The 20666-nt window shown below is 45.9% G+C and overlaps 4 protein-coding genes across 8 annotated transcripts in view; 3 read left to right on the forward strand and 1 right to left on the reverse strand.

The window, feature by feature from the left end:
• The first annotated feature begins 22 nt into the window (after positions 1-22).
• On the forward strand, positions 23-6237 carry UFD1 (ubiquitin recognition factor in ER associated degradation 1). 2 transcript variants are annotated; one of them, XM_063415789.1, is made up of 12 exons: positions 23-170; positions 311-443; positions 1154-1186; positions 1596-1717; positions 2008-2138; positions 2543-2615; positions 3106-3174; positions 3699-3764; positions 4051-4098; positions 4486-4574; positions 4950-5031; positions 5443-6237. In XM_063415789.1, exons 1-12 carry the CDS (start codon positions 168-170, stop codon positions 5515-5517), a joined length of 924 nt encoding a protein of 307 aa, XP_063271859.1. In that variant the 5' UTR covers positions 23-167; the 3' UTR covers positions 5518-6237. The 2 variants fall into 2 exon arrangements, with proteins under 2 accessions (XP_063271859.1, XP_063271860.1); XM_063415790.1 differs by having other exon boundaries at positions 142-170; positions 311-417.
• Positions 6238-6274: 37 nt separating this feature from the next.
• On the forward strand, positions 6275-7481 carry C19H22orf39 (chromosome 19 C22orf39 homolog). Its single transcript, XM_063415792.1, has 3 exons — positions 6275-6454; positions 6553-6720; positions 7305-7481. The coding sequence occupies exons 1-3, from the start codon at positions 6428-6430 to the stop codon at positions 7428-7430; spliced, it is 321 nt and encodes a 106-aa protein (XP_063271862.1). The 5' UTR covers positions 6275-6427; the 3' UTR covers positions 7431-7481.
• Positions 7482-8126: 645 nt separating this feature from the next.
• Positions 8127-10937, reverse strand: MRPL40 (mitochondrial ribosomal protein L40). The gene is made up of 4 exons (XM_063415791.1): positions 10782-10937; positions 10098-10181; positions 8905-9060; positions 8127-8551 (listed from the first exon to the last, which is right to left on the reverse strand). The coding sequence occupies exons 1-4, from the start codon at positions 10832-10834 to the stop codon at positions 8242-8244; spliced, it is 603 nt and encodes a 200-aa protein (XP_063271861.1). The 5' UTR covers positions 10835-10937; the 3' UTR covers positions 8127-8241.
• An 84-nt stretch (positions 10938-11021) lies between these two features.
• Positions 11022-20666, forward strand: part of LOC134560186 (protein HIRA) — a 32136-nt gene continuing 22491 nt past the window's right edge. For 2 of the 4 annotated variants that reach the window (XM_063415894.1, XM_063415895.1), the window contains exons 1-5: positions 11022-11405; positions 18194-18256; positions 19006-19116; positions 19915-20005; positions 20469-20563. In XM_063415894.1, coding sequence (XP_063271964.1) covers positions 11300-11405; positions 18194-18256; positions 19006-19116; positions 19915-20005; positions 20469-20563 — 466 coding nt within the window. In that variant the 5' untranslated portion in view covers positions 11022-11299. The remainder of the gene's footprint in view (positions 11406-18193; positions 18257-19005; positions 19117-19914; positions 20006-20468; positions 20564-20666) is intronic. The other 2 variants (XM_063415896.1, XM_063415898.1) reach the window with 1 other exon arrangement.

Below are 20666 nucleotides of genomic sequence, written 5' to 3' on the forward strand. Positions count from 1 at the left end.
GCCCGAGCGGCCGGCGGCGCGCGGCACGCCGGGAGGGGCGGGGCGGTGGGCGGGGCCCGGCACGGTCCGTGAGGCGAGCGAACCCGGCCCGGCCCGGCCCGTGAGGCGAGCGAGCGGCCCCGGCCCGGCACGGCCCCGAGGGAGCGCCCGCCGCCGCCGCTGCCGCCATGGTGAGGCCGGGGGGCGGCCGGGGAGGGGCCGCGTCACGGCGGCGACACTTCAGGAGTCCGCAGCGGGTGCTGTGATACTTTGTGTGCTGTCGATACTGATAATTGCGTTCTTCTGTGTGTGTTGTTTTTTCCCCCTGTAGTTCTCTTTTAATATGTTTGACCACCCCATCCCCCGGGTGTTCCAGAACCGTTTCTCAACCCAGTACCGCTGCTTCTCGGTATCCATGCTTGCCGGACCTAATGACAGGTCAGATGTGGAGAAAGGCGGGAAGAGTATGTGCATGTTTTATTTTGACTAATAAACCTGTTGGAAGAGTGTTTGTGAATAGTGTCAAGTAATGCAGCTTTTGGCCAAGGCAGCAGGAACACTGAAAAGATGGTGACAGAGTGCTGAGCACCCTGGGTGGGGCTTTGAGGAAGGAGGAGGGGTCATCGTCCATTGCGTTACTCGGTAATTAAAAATGTTTACCGAGTGAGCCGGGGTTTATCAGTATAGGAGACAGTCTTCTTCTATAAAGTTTCTTGTTACAGTCTTGTATCTAGTGTGAGCCATGGAAGTTTAGGATTAAGGAGTTTCTCCCCTCACCGTGTTGTTATTTAATTTATATAAAGAAAGTAAAAGATTGGCCAACTTCCTTTTCCGGCTGTCAGACTAATGCTATGTTTTTTTGAGTTGGTGTGGATTGAAGAGCACCTGTGAGCCCAAACAAATAAAATTAGATTTGGGAAAAATTTTCTTTAGGGATAGTATTGTAAAACCTTCTCTTTTGTTTTTCCCTGATTATAATTCTGAAATCTCCACACAGCAGGGATATTTGTCAAGACTGATTCTACTGAAGTCTCTGTCTAAAAATGAATATGCAGATTTTAGAATCTGTCCTTTTTTAAAAGATATTTTAGAGAAAGAAGAGATAAAATTGTGTGTTATGTACTATCATACAGATGTACTTTTCCTAATTTTACATTCTTATTCATTTCTGCAGTAATTATGCCACCATCAGCTTTGGATCAACTCAGTAAGTGAATACTTTATTCTGAAATAACAAAATTAGAAGTAGGAGCAAATGTGTAGGGAAATACCACAGGATTTTAGTTATTTATTTAAGTCTTAAATAGACACTATGAGAGTAATTAGTTTAAAAAATGTATTTTGAAGGTATTTTTTGTGTCAGAATTAATGGGGCTTGTCTGCCTTCAGACAAGGTACAAACATCTGAAGTGTTGGGCTCCCTGAGCATTTAAAGTTCTGAGTGCGATGCCAGCGCTGTGTTTGCGTATCTGGTTCCTCTGCAGTTTTAGCAACTGGAATAATGCTGTGAAGGGAGTCCTCTCCTATAGTCTGGCCCGTTTTCTTGGTGGTGTTTGAGCTCAGAAGGGTTCTAGGGGCATTTAACAAAGAAATCCTTTTTTCTCCTTTCTTGCCAGGCCGCCTTAACATTACCTACCCCATGCTGTTCAAGCTGACCAACAAGAACTCCGACCGCATGACGCACTGCGGTGTGCTCGAGTTCGTGGCTGATGAGGGCATCTGTTACCTTCCACACTGGGTGAGTTGCCTCATGCTGGACTGCCAGAACCTGAAAAGTGGGATTAGCGAGTTGCCAAGTTGAATATTAAGGAGGTGGAACACTTCCTGACAGTGCCTGTCTCTGCTGCTCTCTACAACAGCCTTCAGTTCTGGCTCAGGCTTCCCTCTGTAGTTTAACTAAGCAAAGCAGACTGCTTTTAACATGCACCTGACTGTTCTTCCTGAAATTGAATATACACTCTGAGGGGAGAGGTTTGAAAACATCAGACACGTTGACAGGGCTTTGTGTGTTTGTTTCCATTCTTGCAGATGATGCAGAATTTGCTGCTGGAAGAAGGAGGCCTGGTCCAAGTGGAGAGTGTGAATCTGCAAGTTGCTACTTACTCAAAATTTCAGCCACAGAGTCCAGATTTTCTTGACATCACCAATCCCAAAGCTGTGTATCCTTCCTATTCAATCATGGAGTAAGGGGAAAAAACGTTTCTTCCAAATTGGAACAATCAAACAGAGCTAGCTTTTCAGGTGTGGCTCAGACATTTCCAGTAGTGTGTGGCCACTGCTGCTCCTTCTGAAAACAAAAGGGATGGAGAGCTGATACACAGAGATGTGGTCAGCTGCTGGTACAAAGTGTAATCTGAAGAAGGAGAAGTATTGGATTCTCCATATATGCAGTGAGTTTTGAGTGTCCCTTTGAAGAACTTGTACATCCTATTATTTACTAAAATCCTATCTGGAGTACTGATGACATGTTTGAGAAAGTAAGGATCAGAGACCTACAGTATGGTAACTTTAAGGCTTTGATGTTTCACTGAAAACAAATATTTCATCTTAACATACTCCAAAGACTGGAAAATGCACTGAGAAACTTTGCCTGTCTAACTACGGGGGATGTTATTGCCATCAACTACAATGAAAAGGTACAGTTTGGGCTTGAGAGTTACAGACTGAGTTCAGTTGTTGGATGTTGGTACTAAAACAATGAACCCAGAGCTGTGCAGTGTTTTGGACAAGTAATCCCACATGGCAGATTTCACAGTTGGTTTTCTGTTAGAGGGAAAAAGGAGTCAGCTAAGTCTTTTTTTGAGCTGCTGTTTAAATTTTTTTGGACTCACAAGAAAATAAATGTTTGTGCTGCTGAAGGTTTTACAAGTCACGGGAAAGAAATTATCCTAAATTCTGAATTTGTTTTCAAAAAGGCAGATTAAAAAGAGTCCAACAAGTTACAGTAATGGGTTCTCTGGCTTCTAAGTAAAAACTTTTGCTTTTAAGTTCTGTAGACACCCTGTAGTATCTAGTCCTCAAGTAAAGAGTACTTACTTCAGTTTCCTTCAAGCTGTGTGGAGGGAAGGGTTTAGACATGCGTTCCTTACACATAATGCAATCTTAAAATATCTGTGACTGTTTCAGATCTATGAGCTTCGGGTAATGGAGACCAAACCAGATAAGGCTGTGTCCATCATAGAGTGTGATATGAACGTAAGTAAAGCTGATGGGGGAAGCTGCCCTGGCTGTGTCCTCCCAAGAGGAGAGGGCACTTGTGCAGTGATAGCTCTGCACGCCCAGCCCTGGTGCTGCAAGAAAGGTGCAATCCATGGGGCAGGGAAGATCACTCAACTGAGAGTACTCACATGCCTTTGTAACCCCATCTCTGATCCTGATTAGCACTTCTTGTACCATCTGGTGACTGCAGTGCCTGGAATTTAATGTTTAGCTTCAGCATGTTTTAGCTGAGTTTTATTTTATAGCCTTGTCTCGACTCAAATTCCACTGATATTGTGGAGCTGTTTTACTGCTCTGTTTCCATTACATTACATGTTCATCCTTAGGAGTCTTGGTCTTTTTTTAGTTCTCAGTTAAAATGTTTAACAAGCAAACCTTAGTTCTTTTTAGATCAAATGTAGTGATAATAGTTCGTGGAGTTTTGAGGAATATTGGTATAAAGCTTATGATTTAAAGAAAAATATTAATCATGGGATTTTTCATGCTTTTTGTGTAAATAGGTGGATTTTGATGCTCCTTTGGGATACAAAGAGCCAGAAAGAAGTGCACAACACGAAGAGACCACAGTAGGTTCATCTTTTACTCTTCCAAAATGCATTCCCTAGAAGTCAGCATGGATTGTGAGGGGAGCAGTCAGTGGCAACATACATTTTTTTATTTAAACAAGTTCTTAGTGGTAAATTGTACTTACCAGAAGCTTTTGCATATGTTACTTAGGAGACAGTTGTTTACAAACTGTTGCTTTGGGAAAGGGATTGTTCTGAAATTTGTTTAGTCAGAAATACTTGGACTGTTTTCATGTCATGTGCATGTCAGAACAGTAACAGAGTGAACTTGTTTTTTCCCTCACAGGATGTGGAAGCAGAGCACAGTGGGTATGTGAGTGACATAGGATTTCGTGTAAGTCCCCTATTTCTGCTGGTTTCAAAATGCTGTAAAATGGTGAGGGAAAGCTGTTCTGAACAACTGCAAAATATTAGTAGCTGTTCTTAGAGATGTTAATAATGTTAATAATAATGTTCTCAGTTATTTAACTGGCATGTACTTGGGAAGGTTTTGTGTGATCACAGCCAGGAACAGCATGACTTGCTCTCTGCAAAGGGGGCCAGATAGGAGGCTGACACAGACCCCTACACCCACGATTCATCAGCTTATATGTACCAAAAAAAGCATGCTGAATTAAAGAAATAAATAAAAATTGCTGTAAGATTTTACAGGCTATTATGTCCTTGTGCAGTGTGCTTTCAAATGCCAGGAGGTAAATGAAAACTCATTATGTATTACCAGGCGTTCTCTGGGTCTGGGAACAGATTGGATGGCAAGAAGAAAGGTGTGGAGCCCAGCCCCTCACCAATTAAACCAGGAGACATCCGAAGGTATGTCTGCATCATTCAAATGAAAGATCACTGTTTGGGCAGAGTTCTAGGTTTTTTTCCTTGCTCCTGCAATATAAACAAACTAATTTCGTCATGAGTTTGCTTTTAGAAAATAAATAGTGTTTTTTATTCACAGGCTAGTGGAAACATGCCTGTGGCCAAGCTTCCACAACAACTCCAATATCTGATTATTTACTTCTGCAATCTGTGCCTAGCTTCAGAAAATAATTCTCAGTAGTTTAGCTTTGGAATTATTTAGAAATGAAAATGTGCAGTCAGTATTGGTCTTACACTGACAGACCCAGAATAGGCCTCTCTGTATGTACAATTCAGTGGTGGGTATAAAACTTATCATATTCTTATGCTTATTTCCAGAGGAATTCCCAACTATGACTTCAAGATCGGTAGAATCACATTCATTAGGAATTCACGTCCACTGGTTAAGAAAGTGGAAGAGGTAAATAAAGATGAATCCTCCTCAGTTTTGCACAGAACTAGAACATTAGAACTAAGATCCAAGTTTGTGGCCCCTCTTTCCTCCCCCTTGATTTTTTTATAGCATGCTTCCATTAAAAAGTAGTAGTAGTTTAGAATGGTTGGAGTTACATGAGGCAACCTCTGATGTCCTTGTTACTGATGGAAAAGGTTGGCCTGGTGTCAGTTTATTAAGCCATTTGGCTGACAGGTCACCAAAATGCTGCTGTTTTATTCTCAGGAAGAAAGGGGATTTTATCTAGGTTAAGCATGTGAAACGTCTACAGTCAGTGGCTGCTCTGATGGAATTATTCTTGCTAGCAATCGTTCAGCTTTCATCACACAAGCAGCGAGCAAAGAAGTAAAACCTTTTTTCCCCTCTTTCTTTTTGCAGGATGAATCTGGAAGCCGTTTTATTGCCTTTTCAGGAGAGGGCCAGTCCCTGCGCAAAAAAGGAAGAAAGCCCTAAGCTGTGGTACCTTCAGCTAGTTAGGGGGAAAATAAAGTAACAGTTGCAGCATCTTGGATCTTAGTAAATGCAGCTGAGAGATCGTTTTGCAACACAGGAACACTTAATAGGTGTTTTGGTTTCATGTTTAGAGGTGGAGCTGTCAGACTTGGCTTAATTTTCAGTTGAAAATTAAGTTCTGGGATATTGGAAGAAGCTTTTTGTATGTGTTGTAAAGAGGGGAACGTAGATCTGTGATAGACCAGAGAAGCAAAAGTAACAAGCTCTACCTTACTAAGGGTCCAGTTCTTACATCCTCCCCTCATCTCCTGAGTGATGATGATCTCCTGTTGCTCTGTGCTTGGTATTTTCCTCACTTTATATATATTTTGCCACAATTTCAGATCAGCTTTTTGGTGTGGTGCAAATGAAGGGTGAGTTTGGTGTTTAGGATTTTAGTGCAGGGAGTCTCTTTAAGCTTAGCTTCAGGTGTTGGGTTATTAATCATTCTAAGCAAACCCCCTGTAACTGCTTTTTATATTTATAATTAATAACATGCCTTTTAATAGTTCAGATCCTCTAAAGTAGCGTAGCAATCTCTTGGCACGTGTAGGGAGAGGAGAGACCCAGCTGCACTGCGCGGTGCCGCTTTGGGACGGGTCGTGTATCCTGTGTGCCGGGGGGGTACCCGGGTGCAACCGTGCTGTGCTGAGAGCCCGAGTAAAAGCCGCTCGTACCCTGCGTGCTGTGTGTGCTGCTTTCGTTCCGAGCCGTGCCGGGCTCCCGGCGCCTCCTCCGCCGGCCGCGCTCGTCACGCGCCGCCCGCCGCGCCGCCATTGGCTGCCGGGCCCGGGCCGCGTTGTGCCGCCCCTCGCCATTGGCCGCGCCCGCGGTGCCGCTGTAAGCGCGGCGGCCATTGGCGGGGCGCAGCATGGCGGGCGCGGACGGCTCCTGGCGGGTGAGCGGGGGAGCGGGGCCGGGGCCGGGGCCGGGGCCGGGAGCGGGCGGGCGGGCGGGCGGCGGGACTCGGTTCAGCCCGGCCGTGTCCGTCCGCAGCCGCCGCGGTCGTGCGAGGATTACTGGGGGGAGTGGAAGCACTGCCGCGGGCTGCGCCACGCCTTCCACCACTACTACGCGCACGGGGAGCTGCCGGACTGCAGCCGCTGGCGGGAGGACTACGAGGCCTGCCGCGCCTGGGAGAGGGACCGCGCCGCCGCCGCGCAGGTACCGGGCCCGCTCCCGAGGCTGCCCGGGCTGCTGGGCCGGAAACGCCGCAGCCGCGGGGCGGGGGAGGGTTTGGAGAAGCAGGCGCCGGCGCGGAGCGGAGGTGGGTCGGATCGTGTTAAAATCCAGTGAAGGATCCAGGGAGTATTTTCAGTTTTCAGCTGTAAAAGGTCGTGATTTCTGTTACTCTGACATTTCCTTCCCAATAGGAAAAGCCGCCAGGTTACAGGGAAAAGGCGTTCCTGGGCTGTCTGGAAATGCCGCTGGCCACAGCCCCGCTGGAGGACGCGAGCCCTGCGGCACAGGCACAGCCTCGCTCCTCCCTGCAGCCAGCGGGGACAGCGGCTGCCGGGAGGGTTCCACAGCAGTGGGAGTTCCCTCCGGAACTTAGCAGCCAGAGGCAAAATATAAATCTAACTGAGTTAAAAACTTGTATTCTGGCTTACTTGGATAACATTTAGCACTTCTGCTTAAGCATGATAATTTTTTTTTCTTTTATCTCAAATATTCACAGCAGGAAATCAGCTCTGTACGACTGGAACATGCAACACTATTATGGTAATATTATTTTTCCTGTATTTCAGGAAGCTTTGTGCAAGAGTGAAAGAGCTCGAGTTATGGAAAAACAGAAATATGCTCCAGTGTGGGAGCTCAGGAAGAGCCCACCATCTGACTGGTATCTACCACTTGACCATGACAAATCAAATTAACAAGACTGTTTTCTGTGTTTCGTCAGTAAAATAATAGACAATTCAGAATTATGCTGGCTTTTTTTTCCTTCCACATCATACTGTAGCTCTGCCTTGCAATACTTTAGCACTCATTCAAAAATACTGACATTTTGTTTAAACACAGAGTATTTTAAAGGGAAATTTGAGGTGGTTAATTTGATTGTGGTCTTCTACTGCTGTTTTACACTTCAGGATTTCATCTCAGCAGGCAGCTTCCAAATCATGCTCTAGCTCTGGGGGCCTTACCCTGCCAGCTGGCAGTGAGCACTGTGGAACTGTACCCACCCCAGGCCTGCCAGATGGGGAGAAAAAACCAGGGTGGGGCTTTCCTTGCCAGCTCAGGCCAATCCCAAACACTGGCATTTAAAAGACATTTCCCAGAATCAGGACTGTGGTGGCTGAAGAGCTTTTCACCTGGGATCTGCACACGCTGAAACTGCCCCTTTGTTAGAACTGCTCTCAAATTTGTGGTGTGTGTTGTGGCAGTATTCAAAACTCCTAAAAAATAAAGGTTTAAACGATTTTAGAGAGACATCTGGTTTGTATTAGGGCAAACCCATGGAAACTTAGTTACAACAGTTACATGGCAAGGTAAGAAAATTTAAAAAAAATTGGCTTTGCCACTATGTGAGGTCACGTAGCTTTGCTAGGTGTGTTATTACCTGGATAGTCATCAAAACACAGAGATACTTCATTTATTTTTTTACAGTCACCTCCTGCAGTGTTGGAACCCACAGGAACAATTGTTTATTATCCCAATCTTCCTCCAGCCGGCTCAGGAGCTCCCCCCTCACTGCGTGTACACCTTGGTGATGTCGATGCACTTCCCCTCGGGGGGATCATAGCCGGGGAGGGGCGGGGTGTAGCGGGGTCCGTCCCTCTCGAAGGGGAACAGCTCCTCGTCCCTGCGGATCGCTGCCTCGTACAGCTCCTCGTTTTCCAGGCGCAGCTCCTTCAGCGCCTCCTGCTGAGATTCCACAAGCGCCTTGATGCCTTTCTTCTCTGCCTCATCTTGTTTCTGCTTAAACAAACACCACTTCTTCAGCAGTAAAACTCTTCTTTCAGACTCTTCAGGAGAAAGGGCAGGAAGGCTTCGCACCCTGAGGAAGAGAAGGATAACACTGAAACAGAGAGAGCCTGACTCCAAAGACCAAACTAAGAAAAACAAAATGCTGAAACCAAAAATCAACCACCAAGCAAAAAAGTCCCACCAAACCTAGAGTATAGATTGAATTCACTAATAATTTAGTCAGCCCGTGAGGCCTTCCAGTCTCTAACAGGAAATGCGCTGGTTTTTATTATTTTTAGCGAGAACAAATAATATTTCCTTTCCATATTTTTGTCCTGATGGAAGTGGGCAACGTTTTGTACCAAGGCTGACACTATGTTGCAGTTGTGCAGAGAAAGATTCACTGTGAGTGCAGGTGCATGCTGAAAGACAAGACCTCCTGACCTGTTGCTCTCAGAGTACTTCAGTGGTGTTATAAAATCCTCAATTGGAATCAGTTCTGGGGCAGCTTTTTCCAACTTTTTAAGCTTTTTCTTCATACGCTCCTTCTGTGCTTGCTCTTTCTTCACATCCACTTTCTTTTTCTTCTTTGGTTGTGCTCTGCAAGGGAAATAGTAAATGAAAGAAGGTATTTTGTCCTTTAATTCAACACCAGCAACTTTCTTTTCCATTGCTTAACTTGGTCCCTGACACCAATTCCAGCCATTAGCTTTATTCAAGTAATGTAATTTCCAGGAGCCAGTGACATGTCTGCTGAGATTTTCTGCAGAGAGAGAACTGTAACTGCCTGGGAAAAGCAATTTTGTGCTGAACATCAGAATGACCTGAGCAAGTTCCAGAAAAATTGAATTAGAATTGTTTTAAGTGGCTCAGAGTGCAGCACAGCAGGTTTACCATAAAAGTGGCTTGTGTTGGAAAGGACCTTAAACCTCATGTGGTTCTGCCATAGGCAGGGAAACCTTTCACAAGACCAGGCTCCTCCAAGCCCCATCCAACCTGGCCTTGAACAAATATTCCTGTTATTTCACATTAAAGAAGATTGCAAGTGGTTTTATACATGCTTCTAAAATTTCTGCATTTGGAGCCAAGTTCAGGCTGCAGATGTTACTTCTCCATGCGGATCCAAGATATTGCACACCCCACAAACAAACTGACCCTCATTCCTGCCTGGCAGACTGAACACACAACATTTATGGTGTGAAAGTCCCTCTCCAGCAGTACCTAAGCGCTACCCGGGTATTTTAAATCAAGCTGCATCAAAACAAAACCAGACACTGAAATGTGGCACAGAAATACACGTGGGCTGCCTCTGCCTTCACAGCAAAGCATTTCTGGTTCAGCCAGGCTTTCACTGGTGTTGCCCAGCAGGGAATTCTGGAGCACTGCATAACCCCCAACATTTCCAGCTGCGCTCTGTGGTTGTGCTACTCCCAAGCACAAAGTGGTAATTGTATCACCTCTGAACTCTCCACAAAAGGCCAGCAGTTCCTAACTGCTTTGGCATACAGAGACTTAAACATGAACAGTTGAAGGTTACATTTAGACTTGGGAGAGTCTGTGAGAGACTGAGAGTCTGTCTGAGAGTTCCCGCAGTGGATGAGAATACTTCAGTGTAACTCCAGGAAAGCCACACTCACCTCACAGGGAGGGATGTCCTCAGCTCCAGCAGTGAGCTCCGCCAGTGACTCCCTCGGAGCGGGACCCTCTGGGGCAGCCAGGAGCTGCAGGAGGAAAAGTAACATGAAGCGTGAGGAGAAACTGGCTCTGGTGTCATTGACTCTGCACAAGAGCTATTTGTTATCCATATATTCACATATCAGTGATGAGTTTTGAACCATCCTCGGCCACTTCGTTCATGGCAGGATACAGCGTTTGCCCAGAGATGGCCTCAAACTCTTCAGCTAGGAAACTGATCCCGAATATGGACTGGTCGGTGTGAGCCCACAGGATAGCGAGGGGTGAAACAGATGCAGGTTTTGGATAGGTTATAGCAGTTTTATTTTTAAGCTCTGACAGTGACCCCTTTGAGAAGCTGTATGGGATAGGTCAGACCACCGCCGTTCAAATTAAGAGAGCGATGCTGTTTTTCACAATGCCGACTGTCGTATCTCGGCAGGGGTCACGGGAGGCCGAACCGGCCCAGGTGCCAAGGCACCGGCTTCTCCAGCGCGGGGGCCCAGCGCGGGCCCAGCCCGCTGCGGGAGCCCGGGGGCAGACGAGCCCCAGGAACGGGCGGGAGCGGGCTGGGCAGGCACCGCGGCTACGGGGCGCTTCCCGGGCTCCCTCCCCGCGGTCCCGGGGCAGGGCGGCCCCAGCCCTACCTGAGCCGGGCCCCACGGAGGCCCCGCGCCGCCGCCGCTGCCGCCGCCCACATGGCCCGCGCTGCGCCGCGCCCCCGCCGCCCGCGCTCCGAGCCCGCGTCCCCCGTTCCGGGGCACAAAGGTTCCGGCGGGCGCCCTACGCGCAGCGCCGGCACCGCCCCGCTCGGCCCGGCAGGGGGCGCCCGCCCGCGCTCTGGGGGGCGGCGCCTGGCGGGGGAACGGCGGGGTCGCGGGCGCTGTTTCCCGCCGGGCCGGTTTGGCGGTTGCCAGGCGCCGAGTTCCGGCGGTGCCGGATCGCCGGCGGCGCCGGGCGGGGGATGCGGCGGGGCGGCGGCGGCACCGGGACATGGAGCGGCGCTGAGGCGGCTCGGGCCGGCCGGGGGCGCGGGCACTGCGGCGCCGGGCGCGGGCCCATGGTGGCCGGCGGCCGCTGAGCGCCGCGGCCGCGGAGGCAGCCCGGGCGGAGCCGCCCTGGGGTCCCGAGGGCGGAGGCCGGCGGGGGCCCCGGGCGGGGAACAATGAAGCTGCTGAAGCCGACCTGGGTCAACCACAATGGTGAGGGCCGGCCGGGCAGCAGGTGCCGCGGGCCGGCGGGGCAGCAGGTGCCGCGGGCCGGCCGGGCAGGTGCGGCGGGGGAACGGGCGGGCGGCACACGCGGGGGGCGCGGGCGGGCGGGGCCTCGGGCGCTCCCGGAGCGGCCGCGGGTGCCGGAGCCCCGCCGCCCCGGGAACGGCGCCCGCGGCCGGGGACAGCGGCAGCAACAAGTCCGCAGCCCGCTGTCCCGGCGGCCGGGAGCGGGAGCGGAGCCCGTTCTGTGGAGCCGGGCGGGCGGGGAGAGCTCGTTCCCCGGAGCGGGCTGGAGCGGCCGTGCCGCGGCAGCCCCGGGACCGGCCCGCCCGGCGCGGCGTGTTGGGGGGCACAGCGGGCACAGCAGGGAGGGCTGCGGGCTCTGAGGGAGCCCTGAGCTCCTTCCGCCGGCCGGGCACAGCCGCTGGGCCGCTGCGTGCCTGGGACAGTGCGGAGGGAGTGCTTGACTCGAGCAGAGCCCGTGCAGAAGAGAGGAGGAGGAGCTTTGGGCAGAGGTCGGGGTCTCCTCGGGGTGAGGGTCCAGGCAGGAGGAGGGGGTGTCCAGTGCTCTGCACTGACCAGCCCGGTCTCACATTGCTGAGATAAATACAGTGTTAAAAGTCCTCAAATGCACTGAGCTGTGCTGTCGTTCTCCACGGAGGGAAAAGTTTCTTCCAACAGTTCTTTTGAAACATCTCCCTGAATTTATGTAGCATCCTGTGTGCCAGTCCTCTGGTGATGTTGAAGAGCTGTGTGAGCTGAAAAAGCTTAGAGTAAAGTGCTGATATTGACAGAAGGCTCTGTGCTTTCCTTGTGTGGCCAATACAGGACAGCATCAGTGTTTATGTCATATTTACACTGCTTGGGATGCATTTCTGGACTAATACCTGCACTATTCCTGGTGAAGCAGTGAGAAGAAATCTAACATGAAGAGCTCATTTCTGTTTATGCAAGTTTTGCCCTCAGATTCATGGGTACAGCTTTATTTCAACTGCAAATTTTACACTCTGTCCATGTGTAACTGTCATTAGCTGGGCTACTGTATCCGATTGCTGTGTAGAGTAAAACTAAGACCAGTCTATTCAAGCTGGCAAAGCATGCTTGAGTTAAAAACCCCAGGCACAACTTTACAGCTGCCTTTCTGCATGTGTTGTGTTCTTTGTGTTCATGCTGCAGATTCTGATAACAATTTATGTCTTGAGTTGCCATCCGTGTGATTTTTTGCTTGGCCTGCTCTCCAGGGACTCTACAGGCAGCAGATGGACTCAACCTTGTAACCAAAGGTTGTGGTGAACTGAAAAAAAAGTGGAAGTGCTTTATTTGAGATGTTTTTTACATTTCTGCTTGGTTACTCTAAACAAATGTAGCATTTACATCTTAATCTCTGGCTGCCTGTGGTCAGGCTGTCCTGTGCCTCTGTGTATCTTCAGTGGGAGCACAGGAGCAGCTGAATAAAAACTTTCAGCCTAAGTCCTTGGAGATCACAGAGATCAGATCTGTAACTTCTTTCCTTATTTTTTTAACGGGTGCACCTTTTGGTATGGGCATGTATTTGAAATCTGTGGCAATTTAGAACACATCCAACCATTGCAGAACACAGGCTTCATGTACAGAGCCCTGTGATAATGGACAATGCACTACACAGGGCCTTGATATCCTGAATTTTCCTCCTGTTTCTGCCGCTGGCCTTTTGGGATGAGTTTGGCCAAGACATTTGGTTGTAATTTCACCACGTGTAAAACAAACATTCACCACCAGCTCCGTTTGGGAGGTCCTGTGAGGGCTGCAGAGGTGTGCAGGACGGTGTGACAGTCACACATCCCTGTCCTTGGGGCAGGGAGTGCGGGATAAAAACCGCTGAGTTTAGTCAGCCTCTTGTACCGTCCCCGGGTTCCGGATCCTCCAGGCATCGCTGCCTGTGAGGAGCCTCCATCACTGCTGATGGGCCTCTCTGGTGGCTCTGGAACCTCTCCAGAAACAGGGTGAGGAGAGTTTACACTGTGTGTGCTGCAGCCTCTGTGAGAATTGTTATTCCTTGGGTTTCTGCACGGGCACACGGGGCTGCCTTGCTGTTCTCACTTGTGAGTGAGCCCTGCAAGCAGGGCTGGCTCTTCCACACACCACATCCAGCTGCTGACATTTCAGCCTTTACCTCTCCCCACTCAGTTTTGGGAGTTTTGTTTTCCTGAATGGACTAGAATGGTGCTTCCAGGCATACATTCTCCAGGAGATAATAGACACTGGAAGTGAGTGTTGTAGCCAGGAAATCCAGCACACCTGGGAATTGTGTGCTGCACAGCCGAGGTGCTGCACTTATGGTTTATTTATGGTAAAAGCACTTCAGCACATTTGGGCTCTACAGGTTTTTGCGGTGGAGTTCTTCATTTAACTTTTTCCGAGTGCTTACTGGAATTATTTCTTGCTCAGATGCATTTTCTCTAAGCTTTCCACACACTTAATGTGGGTTTATTAGATTTTGCATGAAATTCTCATTATTGTTGTGTTCTTCTCTTCCATGTGCCTTTGACTTAGGACAAGGAAGAATATTCAAAAGTGCAGTGTAATGGGGGCAGGATCAGATGACTCTAAGATTCAAGTGATGTTCTTGGCTTCTCCTTGCCAGGGTTGCATTCAGTGCCTCTGTACAGATGCATCCAGCAGCTGCCTTTCCATGCTCAGGGGTTTGAGAGCCCAGGTGCTTAAAGACAGCTCATGCAGGCAAACACTGATCCCTGTGGGAAAGGAAATCCCTTGCTGTTCCAAGAAACCCTTGAAAGCCCCAAGGTGCTGCTCATGTAGAGCAGCTTGTGGAAACTGGAGCCTGCTGTTGTTTAAATGTAGGCATGGGGTTTATCTCTCCAAGCTGTAATGGTGGAATGTAAATATTTGAATTAATTTCTGAGTCACGTTGAATGTTGTGTATTAGGTGGGCTGGAAGCAAATTGAATAGCAAATCATTCATTTTGAGGTAAAAATTCACCTAAAACTGTTCTTATAGTTAATTGATTATTGTATAAAGTTAAACAACAAGCAAAAATGATGCAATATTTAAAATTGTTTTTATTCTTCACTGTTTTTGTTTTTTTTTAAGATGGGACCTTCTCCTTGGATTTCAGTTATCTTACTTAGATCTTTTTGTTCCAAGCTTGTTTCATTATCAGTATTTCTTTAAGTACAGAATGTATATTTGGGTTCTTTAAACAAATAAGCCCACAGGACATCTGGTATATCATAAGGTGTTCTGTTTTTAATGAACCTGGTTTGCCTCCTCCTGCAATGTGATTCTGGGAGCTTCAATAATTTAAGCTTATCTTTTTTTAGAAATTATTGCAGGAGGTCAGAATGTCTTAAAACACACTGTGTTAGATTTTACTGTTGCTGCTTAAATATCACATTTTGTTTTGGTGCATCATTACTGTTGGGAAACTCAACACATCTCCAATTAGGAGCATGGAGAGCTTCAGTCACTTTGAAGCAGGGACCTTGTGCCTTTTGGCTTGTTTCAACAGGAGCTAACATCATCTGATAAAGACATGAACCCAGGGAAGAAGGTGATTGCTATCAAACAATGGCTCTGTCTTCATTATTTTGAGAAATTGAAGGAAGTGGAGAAAAACCCATTATCTGTGCTCTATTTGTAAACCACAAATATTATGGAACAAGTCTTATAGCTTTAAACTGTTGCAGTTACCCAGCACTGTAGATGGCATTCTCTCGACAGTGGTACCCTGGAGGAAAGAGCACCCTGGCAATGACTTTGTCGTGCTGAATTTCTGTCCTGTGATCAGTTTATCTGTTCTTTTTTTTTTAATTAGTAATTGGACATTGAGTACTGGGCAGGTCATTGTGTGTCATTAGTTACCTGTGGAATAAGATCCCTTCCTGGATCACAGTAGGAAACTGTTGTCCAGGGCTTCATTTATTACTGCTGCCTTTCCTGGGTGCAAAGTCCATACCCTCTTTCAACTCCACGTATAAAATAATGCCCTGTCACCTGACAACTTCCACTGAGGTCTGAGTTTTTAGGATTATAACCATTTATGAAAATCTGCTCAGTGCTTATTTGATTGAACCCCAAATCTATGCTAGGAAAAACCTAAAAATAAAATGTTATCCTGCTATGTGTTTGGCTAGTTTGTGTTTGAACATGTGGTCTTCAATGCCAGTTCCCATTCATGTTGTAAAACAGAGGAGAACTGAAAGTGGCTTGGGGTGACCAGGGTGATCAGAAGTGTGACACTCCCTTTGTAGCAGGAACAAGGGAGTAGAGTTGGACTCTTTGGGCAAGGAGTGGGAACATTGGGCTGGGGGCGTGATGAACACAGTTGTGAGTGGCAGAAAAGGGATCAGTGTTGAGAGATTTCCATTCACTGCCCTTCTGTACAAGGATTAATTGTGTTACAGTAACAAATAGCTGGCGCAGATCCGTGGAATAGGAGGGTCCTCACAGAGCCCATGGCTGAGCAGTGGATCTCGTTCTGTAGGGGTTGTTGATGGTAATTGTGGATCTGAGAAATGGCTGATTAAATTTATGGAAGAAAGTCCATTGAGGGCCCCTGATTCAAGAAGTCAGAACTGTAATTTCTTTGGAGTTGGAAGATTATCCTAGGAAGAAGCATTGTGTGCTCACCATTGTACAGATCCCTAGGGACTTACCTAGTGCTGGGTTCTGAACACAGAGTGCTGGGCTTGGTGGCCATTTTCCCTGGTGTGGCTAATTTTAAGCTCTTATGGTCAATTTGTAGCTAAGTTACCTCTGGCTCTTTAGGCAAAGTAATTTGCTGAGTTTTTTTCAACCCCATATGTAGATCTGTGAAAAATCCTTGCCCAGGAGAAGGGAAAGAGCTGATGTTACTGCTTCTGTAGAGTTGTCCTCTTAAGGCAGAAATTACAGAGGCTGTGGTAGTTTTAAACATGTAGTAAAGGAATGGAAAATTATATCAGTAATTTTTGCAAAGCAATGAATGCAATGACAATTTTTTTAATGTGTAGCATACCTGCTTTGTGTTAATAGTAATGGTAGAGGTGGCTGGGTTGCTGTCCTTTCTGATTTGCAAGTGTTCTCTTGGTGTGAATGGTACAGAGGCAAAATGAGCCAGGTTATTACAATTCAAAGGTCTTTGATAGCTGGCTTCCCACTCTCCCCTGCACATCTAATGGCAAATATTAGAGTATATGAGCTCCTCTTGCCCAAGACTTGATGCAGATTGAAAAGGTCACCTCTTCCACCTCTAAGGTCTCCAGAATGGCCTTCTCAGTAGGTGTCAGCGGGCTCAACTATTTCAAATGATGGTTTAATTTAAGGAAACTTGCACATTTTGGAAAGGGTAAAATAAATGTTTGTTTCTTGCTTGTGCTTCTCTAAGTATTCAGCTTAGCCCTGAATGTTGCATTTGGGTTAACAAAGTGGGAATCAGGCACAACAAGCTGAAGGAAAACCACAGCTCATGTGTGTCTTAGCTCATGTGTGCTGTGTGGTCTGAAGGACTTGGAAGGAATGTGAGTTGAGGGCCATCTTTCTGTGCTTAAGGTCTTTGCTTGGCTGCCTGTAAAAGTTTTAAGGGAAGTCACATGTCAGAGTTGCAATATAAATCCAAATAAAACAAACCTTAAAACAAGTCAACATAAAGGATGCAAAAGTCAAAATGAAGCTGAATGTGTATCCCTCAAAAAGCAAGAAATTGTGGGTATTTGGATGAGGATTTTATTAGGAGTTTAGTGTCAAGGTTTCAGTTGCTACAGTTGGACATAAAACTTGCTGTTGGATAAGATCTCCAGGTTTTAGTCATTTATGTCTTAACATCTCATGAAGATACAGCACAAGATTGATACTTTTGGGAATTTTGTCAAGTAATCTTGGTGTGTGGGTCCTGGTACTTTTGGCTGCTTGATAATTTGCCTTATTTTATAGTGGCATATGTGATCTTGCTTGCAGAGGCACTCCACGTTGAAAGGGTTGGAAGTGCTGCCAGGAATTGTTTGGATGTGGAAATCGCATGCGTGTTCTTGCAGATAATCCTTCGTGGTGGCTCTGTGAGCATCACTGAAAGGCAGGAAGCTTGCTGCTCCCCTCTTCCTTTTCCTCTGCAAAGGTTAAAACAACTGTGAGCATACAGAGAGTGAATACGAGCCAGTGGTTAGAGCACAACATGTTGGAAGTGAGGCCTTTCTGCTTTCCAAAGCTGTTCCCAGCTATGTTATTTGTTACAGAGTTTACATTCTAGTAAAGTAAAGCTTTCTTCTGAAAGATGTAGCATATGGAGAATGGAAGGATTTAAGAGTAATACTGCTGTTGGTTAGTCCTCCTCTTTCTATACGGAAGCCATAAAATCAAAACTAGTCTTTGGGTAGAAGAGTTTCACTAAGAGAATTGTAATTTGAGACAGGTAATTGTGTGACCAACAGATCCAGCCTGAGACTGGGAAGGATTGAAAACAAACAAACAACAACAAAACCAGAAACCAAAAGAAGACTTGCTGCAGGTCATCAGCTAATGAACTGTAGAAACCTGGGAGAAATTCCATACTCAAATACAGTTTTGCCTTGTTGGCACTTGCTTTGTGGTATTACTTTGCTTTGAGGTATTTGGCATGTCCTGCTGGATTTAGTGTCCCTGATTATTGTTGGTTTTTGTGGCATGGTAACTTCCATACAGGCTTTTAATGGGCTGCCATTTCTGTCAGCAAGCTCTTCTCAGCTCTTTAGTCAGCTGTAATTCTTACAACTGCAGCCTTTAGAAGAAGAAAGTGGCTTGCCAGCCAGAAGAGTTATGGTGGTTCTGGTGTTGTTGCATTCCCTTGAATATAAAACAATTCAGTATATTGCTGCTTGTTCTCTAATTCCAGGAAAGCCAATATTTTCAGTGGACATTCACCCAGATGGGACCAAGTTTGCAACAGGAGGACAAGGTGAGTCTGTGTACTGATAGGAGGCAGAATTGTGGGTAATAATAATAATAATAATAATAATACTCATCTTGTGCCCCCACAGCACTTGAATAGGTTTGACCCTTTTAAAAAGACATCACTTTTATCTCTAAGAAACAGATAATTATGTAAGCTATTAAAATGTATTGGGAAGTGCTGCTGCTCCTGCAGAAGGCAGGGTTGCATGTTCTGATGTCCTCATCCCCTTGGACGTCATCGAGATGGTAGCTGCTATCAGTGATTGAGTCGTGGCCATATGGGCCAAATTTCCTTTTCATTTGAAGAGGAATTGGATGTGCAGTTGAGCTATTAGGACAGAAAAATCCAATTATATAAATAGAATAGCTTAAGAAAAATGTGCAAAAATATTATTTGCTTCACAATAGTGAATAATTTTATGTTGGCTACAATCATTGGAATTTAGTATTTGAATACGTATATTTTCTCTTTTAAAATACAATTTTATTACAAGTAGTTGTCCTCATAGTTGGTATTGATTCTGTACAGTATGACTTTTGTACAAGGCTCTATAAATTTATTTTTAATAGCTTCAAGAAAAATAAAGCACTTCTGAATTGGTCTAATTATATCAAAGCGACATCTGTATTCAGACATTTCCAAAGTCCCCACTGCAGTCATGCCTACATTCTCACATCTGTTCTGGAACTGAGATAAATTTGAAAAGCTTTTTTGCATGTATTTAGAAGGAGGGGCTTTTTGATCTCTTCCAGGTCAGGATTCTGGCAAAGTTGTGATCTGGAATATGGCTCCAGTCCTGAAAGAGGAAGATGAAAAGAATGAAAATATCCCCAAGATGCTTTGTCAGATGGACAATCACTTAGGTAACAAAGTTGGTTGGTTGAGGTTTTTTTTTACTGACTATTGATAATTTGCCAAAGCTTAAGACTTACATGTCTGTAATTGTAAAAATCATTCCTGTTCAGTGGTGGAGAATCAATAAAACACAGCAGAGTGGTGTCATACTTTGGCTGTATACTTTTCAAGATACTCAGCAGAAAATGTTTAAAGGTGAGGAAATGTGCAGAGGATCATAGATACCTTTGGAAATCTCCTCCCTCTAAGCTTTTTTCAGCTGTGGCCATAAAGTCTTTGATAATGCACATTCTGATACACTGGGGAGCTCTGAAGGAAAGGACAGGAGAACAAGTGAGTGTAAAAGATACATCACATGAAGTATATTGATTTTAGTTATGAATTATTACATTTATTGCATTATAAATCATTAAATTTGAAATTAGTATGGTCACGTGACAAGTTGTCCCTTCTTTTCTTCAAAATATACCTTTCCTTCTTTGCCCTCTTAATCCCACTTTATTTACCAGAATAAGTTACCTTCATTAGAGGAATATTAATCTTTCTTCCTTCAAGCCTCTTTTGGTGAAGCTTCTTTAGATAAGGAATAGGGGTTTTTAAGTCAGAAATTCCTCAGCTGCTACTGAAAGATAAGTACCAATTCATTTATCTAAAGCAGACAGAATAACTGCTTTGAGTGGAAAAAGCCCACTTAAATCCTAAATGTCTCCTGTCAAGTTTTGCTTATTTGTATTATAAATCCTGTCTGCACTCCAGACCCCCTTATCCCCATATTTCATCTTGCAAACTCTCTTTTTTCATTTCAGCGTGTGTGAACTGTGTGCGATGGTCAAACAATGGCGTTTACTTGGCCTCGGGGGGAGATGACAAGTTGATTATGGTGTGGAAACGAGCTGCGTAAGGATCCTTCTCCCTTTCTATTTCATTTCGAGAGTTACTCTGTGACATCTCAGTGCTTTTTCCCTTTGGTGAGCTCAGTGCTCCTCCTGCTGTGTGAGGAGCTGGGCTTGGCATTGGCCTGGTGTCCTTTGGGCTGGAGGCTGCCTGGGCAGTCTCTCTCCTCTGCAGGAGCTGAGACATTTTCTTCTGTCCTTGAAGAAAGCTCCCTGATGAGATTTGAAGAGTCACTTTAAATGTTATCATTTTATGCTATCTGTAGAAATTCTATATTTTATCAAGGCTATTTTTTAATAACTGGAATTATTCTCTCTAAAAAAATACTTCTTCCCCCCTTTTGTATTGTAGGAATAACTGACTATAAAACAGAAGTACTGTGCAGCTGATTTTCTTTAAAAAAAGTGAAGAGCTTGTGGTGGTTCTTTTAATAACTTTCTATTTTATTTAATTTTTTATTCATTAGGTACATTGGACCTAGCACTGTGTTTGGTTCTAGTAGCAAACTTACTAATGTTGAGCAGTGGAGGTGTGTGTCGATTCTCAGAAGCCATTCAGGGGGTAAGTTTAAAGGTGTTGAACAAACATAATTTGCATGTATTTGGAAAAAAAATTGCTTTTTAGCATCAGATTTTCCTATTTGAAATATATATATTTGGTGGCA

Source organism: Prinia subflava, chromosome 19, assembly GCF_021018805.1.
Source record: "Prinia subflava isolate CZ2003 ecotype Zambia chromosome 19, Cam_Psub_1.2, whole genome shotgun sequence".
In the NCBI taxonomy this organism is placed as follows: Eukaryota; Metazoa; Chordata; class Aves; order Passeriformes; family Cisticolidae; genus Prinia; species Prinia subflava.

Coding starts and splice junctions, on each gene's coding strand:
- C19H22orf39 (XM_063415792.1), top strand. CDS start 6,428: ATGGCGGGCGCGGACGGCTCCTGGCGG. Junction 6,455..6,552: donor GCGCGGACGGCTCCTGGCGG/GTGAGCGGGGGA, acceptor GTCCGTCCGCAG/CCGCCGCGGTCGTGCGAGGA. Junction 6,721..7,304: donor ACCGCGCCGCCGCCGCGCAG/GTACCGGGCCCG, acceptor CCTGTATTTCAG/GAAGCTTTGTGCAAGAGTGA.
- UFD1 (XM_063415789.1), top strand. Junction 444..1,153: donor TGTGGAGAAAGGCGGGAAGA/GTATGTGCATGT, acceptor TCATTTCTGCAG/TAATTATGCCACCATCAGCT. Junction 5,032..5,442: donor TGGTTAAGAAAGTGGAAGAG/GTAAATAAAGAT, acceptor TTCTTTTTGCAG/GATGAATCTGGAAGCCGTTT.
- MRPL40 (XM_063415791.1), bottom strand. CDS start 10,834: ATGTGGGCGGCGGCAGCGGCGGCGGCGCGGGGCCTCCGTGGGGCCCGG. Junction 10,182..10,781: donor CTCCGTGGGGCCCGGCTCAG/GTAGGGCTGGGG, acceptor TTCCTCCTGCAG/CTCCTGGCTGCCCCAGAGGG. Junction 9,061..10,097: donor AGGACATCCCTCCCTGTGAG/GTGAGTGTGGCT, acceptor TTTCCCTTGCAG/AGCACAACCAAAGAAGAAAA.